This window comes from Paramacrobiotus metropolitanus, unplaced genomic scaffold, assembly GCF_019649055.1.
Source record: "Paramacrobiotus metropolitanus isolate TYO unplaced genomic scaffold, Prichtersi_v1.0 Parri_scaffold0000003, whole genome shotgun sequence".
NCBI lineage: Eukaryota > Metazoa > Tardigrada > Eutardigrada > Parachela > Macrobiotidae > Paramacrobiotus > Paramacrobiotus metropolitanus.
Genome location: NW_026570223.1, coordinates 1,648,381 through 1,659,982, shown reverse-complemented (window position 1 = coordinate 1,659,982; position 11,602 = coordinate 1,648,381). Strand labels below are relative to the sequence as shown.

Genomic DNA, 11,602 nt, shown 5'->3' with positions numbered 1-11,602 from the left:
TTAACACGTTACTTCCTCATTATAAAAAAAAATTTACTTTCAAAAAAACCACAGTGCGCTAAAACACAAAATAAGTCAGGTACACTACAGGTCTACGATGAGTGTAATCTACTGTAGAAGTATAACAAACGAGTTCATGCGACTGTATGATCTGCAGCGTCAGATCCAGAATGTGTAAGTATTAGGCATATGCCTTTACTGAAATTTTATGTTGACCAGAAATTCTTGGTATAAGATCAGGACCATATACACTATCCGTATAAATTTCTACTTCTGGTCTTTACAGTTTTCAACATTTTAACACGCTTAGCAATAATTCTTCAATACACAGCAAGAAACTGAAAGCTGATAATACTCGTACAGTAATTAGCTCGCACCGCACTTTATAAGTCCTCGGTAATTCACAAAAATACAAACTTATATCTATATTATATCTATAAAAGTACGATAAAAATCCTGAAGGAAAACAAGAAAATTTCTACAAAAGAACCAAATAATCACGTCGTACAAAACAAAATGAATCATATTATATGAAAGCACCGCGGACTGACATCACCAATCCACCACAGTACGCCAACGAACGTCTTCCATCACAAAACATTTTTGAGCACCAACTTAATCACACGGCAGAGATTCAGGATACAAAGCGCGTAAAGCCTCGATGGCCGCATTGCACTTGGCAGCGCGACTGTTGTTCCCCTGTCCACGAAAGACTCCCTTATCGGTGATTTCCACCGTCGCAACCATTTTGCCCTTATCGGTGCCCTCCAATCTGTATTACGAGAGTCGGAAGTTATTACCGAAATTGATGTAATAAAAGAAAGCAACACTGCTTACGAAAAATGAACATTATTGGGGTCGTATTCCAGCAACACTCGGACCGAATTCTTTGGACAATGCTTCAAACAGAAATCTACAAAAATAAAAAGTCGAAGGCGATATTATTCTTAACGAATTTGTTTTTTTCGTGTCAAAATTAAAACTGTGAAAAGCTACAACGTTATGTTACCGATTCGCTTGCGCATGAGGTTATAATAAACTTTCCAAACCGCATCCAAGGAAAGTCCGCTATCCAAAAATATTGCTCCCGCCACAGATTCAAAGATATCCCCCAAAACTTTTGGCGTTTCAGCAGCTTCATAGATATCGGTGTGAACTTCCTCTTCATCGTCTTCAAAGTCAGCATACTGCAAAATGCAACTGCTGTAAATACGATACGTTCAAAACAGCGGTAAAAAACGTTAGATAGCTAATAACTACAGGCAAGCACAGCCGAAATTAAATTCCGAATACAGCAGACAATTGTTCCAGTCTATTTAAATGGATACGTATATTAAGCTTAATGAATCACAGAAACAATAAGTCCACAAGTCTAGACGAACATCCGCATACCACATCACTAGCTTGCAGAACTTCCACATCGGGATCCTCCTTCTTCACTTCTTCGGCAAAACGAGAAATCAACTGAAACATTTTCGGAGCTTGATATCGGACGTACTGGTGATATCCGTACTTCACCGCCAGCTTCGCAAATGTCTTGTTGTTAACCAAAGCCATGCGCACATCTGTCAATTTTCCCGGACTCAAGGTTTGATCTGCTTCGTGTATGTGCCGAGTTACAAGGTAGTCCAGAATTGAATCACCCAAGAATTCTAGACGCTGGTAACAATCGGTCAACTGATTTCGGAAGTCTGAATTATGCGAAAAAGCTTGTAGCAGGTAAGATTTATCCTGAAATCTGAAAGAAATGCCATTGCAGAATATAACTTTCAAGCGAGTAATATGAATCGAAATGTGTCGCTGAATACTGACTTTCATAATCATATTACACTTCTTTGGTATCGATTTTCAACGTGTGTAGTGTGTGCCCATGTATTAAATTAAATTTATTGCAACTTACATATATCCAATCCGTTTCTCGAAGTCTGCAAATGGAGCCACAAGTGTAGAAAGCTCCTGGAAGAGCGGATCGTCTTCAGTCCTTCGCAAAGAGCTAAATGTTTTATTAATCTGCCCACTACCAATCGTTCCCCGGGAATGGATTGCTTTTAGTCCCATCCATTCCATAAAGCGCTGCGCGTAATAAGCATTCACCTCCAGAAGCATCATACCGATGAGAGCTTCCACGACATCAGCCAAACTTTTATCGCGCAAAGATTGAGTGCACCGTTCAGGCTCTTGTGAAGAATCCAAAGGAATAAACCCTGGCGGTAAATAGTAACGTCGCACATCACCCATAACGTTGAAGTTCACAATATACTTCTCCAGATTTTTCAGTTTTCCAAGCCGGTACAAGTTGTAGTTGGACACTTGAATACCTTTAATCTCCGTCAACCGGCCTTCGTGATATTTTGGATATTCCATAAACAAATACAAACAGGTGGTCATCTTCAGGAATGCATCCCCGATCGTCTCCATGCGCTCCATATTGAAACAATCGCCGGCACATGCGGTCGTAACTGATTTGACAAATGATGTTACTTCCGGCAACGAAGTCTTTGCAGTGCTAGAAAATTCATGGTCAAACGTTTGCGGTGGTGCGACCAAGTTGTTCAAAGATCCATTTGCCGTAGCAATTTGGTTCGGCGTGGCAAATGGAGTAAAAGAGGACACCGGTAGCGCTGATGATGGACAACGCTTAGCCGGCTGATTTTTTTTCCGTTCCCGGCTTTTATAATACATCATCTGCCTGAATTTCTCGTAAAATATACCGTGTTCTTCAGCAGGCGAGCTTTCTGAGTCTCTCGATCCGGTTAATGATGGAAGAGAATCTGATGATGTGGGGGGTGGTGGTGGCCGCATATATACATCGTGATATTTTGGATGATAGACAAGTGGTTTCCAACGTTCCGGAGGATAAACGACGCCCCACAAGGCCGTTCCGATCTTTTGGTAGAGATCGTAAACATTATGCATGGTGCGCAAGCGATACAAAACGTAAGGAAGAATCCGAAAAGATTGATACCACTGAACGCAAAATGGCAAAACATGGCAAAACTCCATTGGTAGATGAATATCCTTCTTCGGGGCGGTTTTCACATCCGAACGTTTAGGTGTAAAGTTCAGTCTAAAAAATCGCAGTTAAAAATCTTAAAATAATATTAAATCCAATATAACGCCAATGCTATCTAGTAAATTTAGCAAGCTCAGTAGTTACTCTTTTGAGATGTGACGAACATGGAGCAAGGGGGAGTGTGGATGTTGGACAGAGTATCCGTATTTTCCCATCATATGCTGCACTACGTTGTTTTTCTCCTTTACAATGTAGTTCGTCGGCGTGTATCCTGCTGGAATATCCATCACAAAATAACGCCCTGATGGCTCTTCCGGTTTATATGATGTGACGACCACGGCATGCCGATATGAATTAGCATCCATGGCCATCCGCGCCCGATCAGCTGCTGCCATGGACTGATTTATCACAAAAGCACCAGGACGGATCAGCCGGTCTACGAGACTCCAATTCACGGAGCAAACCCCGTTGCAGGATAATGGAACTATAACTATCGAATCCGCTAACAACTCTGGAGCATACTTCCACTGGTCTTTACCGAAACCGAGAATATCCTCAAATATACAGCGATGGCATTCTTGTAAACGCTGCAGTGCAGCAGGCGTTATTTCACCATCCACCCATCGGATAAATCGCACATCCACCTCGTACTGGTTCAGTCCATGACAAAGCGGGAAATTCGGCATTGGCATCAGCTGTCGACCACTGAGAAATCCCACAGGGAAATCCATATTGAGGTTCACAATCGTGTCCATATTTGCTGCAATTCTTCCGGCTTTTTTCCAAACAATCTGATGTAAAAACATCCGTCCAACGGCAGGAGTGGATCCGTTCAGAGTGGACGGCATCTGCAAACATGCGAACATCAGGATGAACACGCAGGCATGCAAGAAACATCCGAATTTCATGCATACGGTTCTCGGGTAAAATTGCGAACGACGACGGGTACCGGGTTGTGCCGACCCGGCTGGTACTGGTTCCTTCTCACGATACCCTACGAATTGGGCCACGGCATCTTTCCATTCAACTCCGTCGTCTTTTGGCAGTAAATGTTCGGTGCTCAGTTCACCGCGTTCGTGAAGCATTTGACAACAAACAAGTGCCGCAGCCTTCTTCGCCAGAACGGGGGATTCCATTTCTGGTCCCTGTAACGTAGAAAACTGTTCTTTCAATCGCCCAAATAAATTACGTGCCCGTAAAAATGTCGTACTACCACACGAAAAAACTTCCCCAAATATACAACATCCGCAAATGCAAAGTAATCAGTTAATCATGCAAGATCATTGCAGAATCACCAACAGAACCTATTTTCAGTCTTACCTCAACTGCCTTTTCTATTGCCGCATTTTTAGGCAAATACAATTTACAGATGAACCGCCCGCTGGGAGATTAATGATATCTGGCACCACCAAACAGGTTGTCATCTTGTCATTCGGCAATGAATTGCAATATCTGAAAAAAAAGAAAGAGGTGTACATTTCCACTTAAAAGGCCCATTACAGTCTTCGGGTTCACATCACTCCAACAGTCAACAAGCGCCACCAACCTTTGCAAACAATTCAATGCACTACCCAAAGTTACACAAGCACTGCTCCCTTGAGGCCGATACGGAGGATACTTCTCATCGGAAAAATGATCAATGCGATCCTGCTCAGTGGGACTGCTTCGATCCACGCAGTGATCTTTCAACACTACATCCACCAGCTGGAATTCATGTAGTCTGCCATTTCGAAAGCGTTCCACCTCGTCGCAACAGATCATCATCAAAAATTTGGAATTTTTTGCCCTTGCTCTTCCCTTTGACTGCACGTACGACCGGTAAGTCGTGGGTTCATTGAATCTAGTAAAACACCAAATTAATACTTGTAAAAAGGACAACCTATCTAGTTAAATCAACTGATACAACGGCAAAACGATACGACGAGGGACGATTGCACAAGAAGACGCTAACGAAAGTACAGAAACAAAACCTCCATGGATAGTCGAGCTAAGCATATGACGAAATTAAAAATAAACTGTCAGGCATTAGCTGAGCATTGGTCATTAAATACGTAAAATTTCAAACATGCTTAATATTTAGAGGAAACCACCTTATAATTAGATTGCATTCGCGGACATCAAAACCTTCCTCCACAATATCCGTGGCGATTAAAACATTTAAATCTCCGCTGCGGAATTTTGATAAAGTCGCTTTCAACTGTGTGGCAGACAAGCCGATCTTATTTCCAATGGTTTCTACAAGCCACGACAACGTAAAATTGGAAACCAGGAAAAATGCCATAAATCAGCTGTATAGAAAAACCGACGCGAAATGGAAAACTTGCCTTCCGAACCACTTTCATCCAGCTGTCCCACACAAAATCCGGTATTGATCCATTCGTAGTTCTTCTCCTTAGTAGTACGTAGGAGCCGCAAAAACTGATGTAAGGCCCACGCGCTATACCGCTCTTGCACGAACACGATGCAACACAGTTCGTTGCTATTTTCTACAAATAAAACACCGTGTGGAACTAAGGTTACATACTCTGTACTAACTACGAACATTCAACTGTTGAGCTAAGTAATACCGGTAACTGATGTAAGACGGTTTCACGCCCAGCACGAACACGTTTGCCAGTGCTTGCTATTTTCTAGTGTGGAACTAAGGTTACATACTCTGTACTAACTACGAACATACCCCCGGCAGCTGTGGAAGCTAAGGAATACGGTTGAAACAATTCCAACAACTTCATCACTTTCGGTGTCACAAGCCCAAGCAGGAATAGCTCACTGCAGTTTGCCTGTGCTTGCTGAATAGAGTATGCCGCCTCGAACGAATTGCCGATTTGCCGAAGTCGACAGATACAGTCGCGGACCAGCGCGGAGAGCTCTAGTCGAAACAAACCTCGGCCCAGCATCATCTTCAGATCCTTTAGCAATTGCTGACATGTCTAAAAAAACAAGCTGTTCACGCACCTCTATCAACAAAACTAAATAAGAACATATTAATTAAATTATTTAGCACGTATCATGTTGAAATTTTGTGTAAAATTAATTTTATGACTTCACTTATAACAATTCAACACTTACTATATAGGCGCAGTAAATCCCCATAGTGGTCAAAGTATTTTGCACTTGAAAAACCGCATTTTTAATCTCCTTTATCGAATCCTTAACCCATTTTTCGCTGTCGAGTGGTGAAGCGTTCAGATTTGCCGGGCGCGACGAAAAATTCCTTTTCCTTGCACTATCCAGCCAGTTTACGGTTTCCTCAACGCGTTTCAGGATTTCGTGGTCCGTACCGTTGGGTTGGACGACCTGAAATAAACACACAACTACAACAGTTGTAAGGTACGAAACCAATTGACAAAAGTTGCAACGGTATTATTTCACAGAACCGAAACTACAATTTATTCTTGACACACTGAGTATGCAGGGACTCCCGAGGCCGTATCAGGCGATACAAAACGTAAAAAATAAAGAATCAGTTTGTACTAACAACAAGGGAACCACTTCAGATTACCGCACCTCAAATGTCACAATGTCCGGGCTGGGACGAGCTCCGTACTCGTTGAGGGACTCATCCAGAGATGTCACAACTTTGCAACCAAGACAAGCCTCCAGTTGCTTGATTTCATCTTCCAGCTGATCTTGTGGAGACATGTTCTTCTTCTTCAGCCTGATGTTAATACCAGACGCCGTCAAGCCTAAAATTCTCGGACCACCATCCGTGCGGGCACGTAGAAAGATACGCATAATTTGCCGATAAGGATGTTCCTCTCCCCCTGCGTGATGGCATTCGTCAACGATTAGCCGATTAATATGTTTTGGCACTAAAAAATATTCGAACCATCATGCGACTGCACTTTTTAGTTATAACGAATGTTTGGTATTTCACAACTGACCATTCCAGCAAATAAAAACTATAACACCTGCTAGAAAACAGATCTGGATAGCAATCAAATCAACCCGGGATAGTTGTTTCTACGTACACAGAAATGCCTTTTCCAGCAAATATTTCAGTACATCTGGTACCATTACAAGGATCTTCTTCGTCCGAAATTCGTTCTGCCATCCCGATTTATCCAAATCATCGATGTTTTCCGACGAGCAGTACTCTGAAAAGTATAAGTATCAGGCGATAAGCAAACATGATTTTTGCCTCTCACAGTTTCCACGGAATTTCCTTACTTCCGACGCTAAGCCCAGTATGTCTGCAAAGAACGGTTCCCTGCTGCTCCACAAGAGCGACTAAAATAAATCGAGCAATGCTCATTGTGTGCGAACGTAAGTGAACGTTGGGAAGCAACCTGTTGGAACAAGGAAAACTGATCGTTTGCCTCCGTTTTCCAAATCCTCTATCAATTCATGACGTTCATGCTGTATGACCTGGACTGCAATGTAAGTCTTTCCAGTACCTTGATTAACATATTAAACGTTAAATGCATCCTCTTCTACAGAGTAAACAGTAAATGCAAGCAACGTAAAACACAACTAAATAATTAAGTAAAATACTCGTACCAGTTCCGAGCACGCAGATAATGTCCTCTTTCAGTGCTTTTTGAATCAGTTCATCCTAAAATAAAAACAGATCGACGTTCGGAATTTCCAGTAGGACTAAACTTTTATACCCTAGCTGCTCAGGAAAAATGGCAGCAGAAATCTACAAGCTAGCAAAACTGCAAACGCTCTGTGGTAAAGTAAGATTTATATCAAACAACTACATGCAATAACCATCAACATACCAGCAATATTTAAACTTTATAAGACCCACACTATCCGGCTATCATTTCAACTTACCTGATAAGGACGAGCTATAAACTTCTCCGTTGATGATTGTATGGCTGACATGATTCTAATATTGTATCTTCCAGAATCCAGACGCCGGAAGGCAAGTACACCTAGTAGTCACGCTGCAGGAGTTTTCGCCATCCAGTGAGTTGAAGCAGCAACTGCACGCAAACCTTTGTTAATAAGCGCAGAACCGATAAACGCGCGGGTTTTGATGAAGACAATAATAATATTAATGTTTTCGATATTTCTATGCTAGAATAAACGGATAAAGAAAGAACACTCCTTATCAGTATGCTAATGATGTCACAGCTGATGATTGATGAAGCAGGCCGAGTCGCTGGAAGCCAGTTTTAAAGTGCAACTATCAAGCCCAGAGCCACAGACTGATCGGGCGGGTCTGACGCCGGCACCGTGCCGGTGTGCTGACCATGAGTGCTCCACGAATAAGCGAGTTTTTGTATTCGCTGATCGCACGGTATTAGCAAACTCCATGAAATTAAAATTTAAAGTACAGTAGTGGACTTCATAAAGATGAACTTCCTCATCATGGATACAGTACGCATACTTCGAAGCATGTATGATCTTGACCCGTTGGGTAATCTTTTTTGCCGCTTCCGGCTGCCTTTGCACTTCGACGATACTGTGTTTGACAACTTGTAGTAGTAAACTGTTAAAACAAAAAGACTTGCACTTCCAATAATGCCCTTAGCTGTATTCTGTAACAACTCGAACTAACATCGGTACAAAAAACTAACATTGGTACATATGTAGCTGGTACACAAAACAAAAACATCGGTATTTTCTCCTAACCTAATGGCTAACTGTAAGCAATGCGTTACTGCATTTCCGCGCAACTTACAGCCTCACCCAAGCAAGTGATCATTGTTTTCATTACCAACCATCGTTCTCGAATGTTTCAACCATGCACTGATGTCAAGAATTGTACAAACAAATCATTATAATTCCACCAACGAAAACAAGCATGTTTAATCCTTGTACTACACAAAATGGAAAATCGAAACCTTGAGTGAACCACTTATCGATGACGAGAGAATACAGAGAAAAAATTGTCAAAAAACAAAGAGATCAACCTCCGCGCAGACGCAGCACCAAGTGCAGAGTGGACTCTTTCTGGATATTATAATCACTCAGGGTACGGCCATCCTCCAGCTGTTTACCAGCAAAAATCAGGCGCTGCTGGTCAGGAGGAATTCCCTCCTTATCCTGAATCTTAGCCTTGACATTCTCAATGGTATCGGAAGGCTCCACCTCCAGGGTGATGGTCTTTCCGGTCAGGGTCTTGACGAAGATCTGCATACCGCCGCGGAGACGAAGGACCAAGTGGAGGGTGGACTCCTTCTGGATGTTATAATCGCTCAGCGTGCGGCCATCTTCCAGCTGCTTTCCGGCAAAGATCAGGCGCTGCTGGTCAGGAGGAATTCCCTCTTTATCCTGGATCTTAGCTTTAACATTCTCAATGGTGTCGGATGGTTCAACCTCCAGCGTGATGGTCTTTCCGGTCAGGGTCTTGACAAAGATTTGCATACCTCCACGCAGACGCAGGACCAAATGAAGGGTTGATTCTTTCTGAATGTTGTAATCGCTCAGTGTGCGTCCGTCTTCCAGCTGCTTTCCGGCAAAGATCAGGCGCTGCTGGTCAAAATTGAATCCTATGATTTTAATTCTTTGTCATGGTTCAACCTCCAGCGTGATGGTCTTTCCGGTCAGCATAATAAAGTTGCATACCTCCATTGTCCAAATGAAGGGTTGATTCTTTCTGAATGTTGTAATCGCTCAGTGTGCGTCCGTCTTCCAGTTGTTTACCTAATAACAAAATTAATAAAAGTGAAGCCTATGATTTTAAAGCTTTTCAAAAAGTAATTTTAACGATTTTTTTAGCATAATAAAATTGTCATATTGTCATTATTGTGTGAAGTAAGCAGCAACACGCACTGCAGCTGCATGAGTAAGACTGTAAAAGCAAAACTTACCAGCAAAGATCAATGCTGATCTTGCCCGTCAGCGTCTTGACGAAGATCTGCATACCTCCACGCAGACGGAGGACCAAGTGGAGAGTGGACTCCTTCTGGATGTTATAGTCGCTGAGGGTGCGGCCATCTTCCAGCTGTTTACCAGCGAAGATCAGACGCTGCTGGTCAGGCGGGATACCTTCCTTGTCCTGGATCTTGGCCTTGACGTTTTCAATGGTGTCCGATGGCTCGACTTCGAGGGTGATGGTCTTTCCCGTCAGAGTCTTGACAAAGATCTGCATGCCACCGCGCAGACGCAGCACCAGATGGAGGGTGGATTCCTTTTGGATGTTATAATCGCTGAGGGTACGTCCATCTTCCAGTTGTTTACCTAAAAGCAACGAACACGTTGATCAAATTGCCCATAGCATAATTTGTGAATTATGTAACTTGTAAAGGCTATAATAAACCAATAAACACCGTATTATGCGAGGTTACATAAACTGATAAACACGACGTTTCTGGCGACTTCACTGTACGATGCATCGAATTCAACGAACGCACGACGTGTTGGATCACGTTCCGTTTTCTCTGTTCATGGAACTTACAGAAATCGATTTTTCTTATAATTACGTCAGCAACTTCCAAATTTTTGAATCAAATACTCAATTACAATTGTTCAAAAAATGGAAAACCAATAAAAAACCTTCAAAACGAAAAAACCGTTAGCCTAAAAAATGGAATTCGATGAAAAAGAACAGTTTCCGAGGAATTTCAGATTTGATTCGTAATGGCTCAAATTAATCGACTTCATTGCTGGTCCAGTTTTCTCAGGAATCACAAGTCTGATAGTCTTTAAATTAATTGATTTCTTACCAGCAAAGATCAGTCGCTGCTGATCGGGGGGAATGCCCTCTTTGTCCTGGATTTTGGCCTTGACGTTCTCGATGGTATCGGAAGGCTCGACTTCCAAGGTGATGGTTTTACCCGTCAGAGTCTTGACGAAGATCTGCATGGTGGATGGGTTTTTTTAGGAACTAGGTTTAATGAAAAGAGGAAATAGTACAGAGCTATTTCAAAGGTCACTGGCAACAATTAAAACGCTACGATACAGTCATACAGAGCACAAAAATCTGCAGTTTAGAAAGCTTGGCAACTTCTCTCCAGCGTAAAACACTTGTGAGTTGTGACTGACGGATCGCTATGCAGAAACATGGTTTTTATTCGGGCTTCTACCCAGCTTGCTGTATCATACGCGCTACATGAACGGCATGAACATGACTGTGCGTTTTACGGGCCAATCAGACGCGTCGAAGGATGAAATCGCATCCGTAGGGTTGGACAACGCGATAATCATAAAGAACTCGAGAAATTTCTATGACCGACAATCTGACATACACCTGGCTAATTATTAGTCACGCAAATATTAATTGAAACAATTGTTTCTTCGAGATTTCTTCGAGCAAGTAATATTTGGTTATCTGTTTCTTTGATTTCCGCAATTGTTTGCTATGAATTGTATCCACTATGAATTGTATCCACTATGAACTGTATCCACTATGAATTTTTAAGCAGCGAATATCTATGCAAATATTGTACAACGGGGAAACGCGATTTGTGTAATGGGTACGATCCCCGATCAAGATAGCATAGAGGAAGTGTTTCTGTTATAAATGCTGTTTCGTTTTGGTACATAGTTTGTACTCGTATCATGATACTTATTAAAGGTTAACCCCTTCCACTATGAGTCTATGACGGATGACCACAAAGGACGCAATACAAACAGCCCAGACATGAAAACCAGCTCATAACAGTTAGTTTTTTATTATTATATGCTTTCCTGACG

At 42.2% G+C, this 11,602-nt stretch overlaps 2 protein-coding genes across 2 annotated transcripts; both read right to left on the bottom strand.

Moving 5' to 3' along the window:
* Positions 1-369: 369 nt before the first annotated feature.
* Positions 370-8,525, bottom strand: LOC129593686 (endoribonuclease Dicer-like). Its single transcript, XM_055490128.1, has 19 exons — positions 7,793-8,525; positions 7,514-7,568; positions 7,303-7,410; positions 7,184-7,243; positions 6,985-7,110; positions 6,521-6,825; positions 6,083-6,310; positions 5,691-5,943; positions 5,338-5,499; positions 5,104-5,248; positions 4,560-4,853; positions 4,381-4,465; positions 3,928-4,158; positions 3,158-3,861; positions 1,901-3,067; positions 1,393-1,738; positions 1,010-1,187; positions 838-913; positions 370-772 (listed from the first exon to the last, which is right to left on the bottom strand). Exons 1-19 carry the CDS (start codon positions 7,841-7,843, stop codon positions 616-618), a joined length of 4,731 nt encoding a protein of 1,576 aa, XP_055346103.1. The 5' UTR covers positions 7,844-8,525; the 3' UTR covers positions 370-615.
* A 133-nt stretch (positions 8,526-8,658) lies between these two features.
* On the bottom strand, positions 8,659-10,970 carry LOC129591512 (polyubiquitin-like). The gene is given in 4 exon segments (XM_055487185.1): positions 8,659-8,907; positions 8,909-9,518; positions 9,520-9,610; positions 10,633-10,970. Coding segments are annotated over 4 exon segments (891 nt in total). The 5' UTR covers positions 10,772-10,970; the 3' UTR covers positions 8,659-8,856.
* Positions 10,971-11,602: the final 632 nt, after the last annotated feature.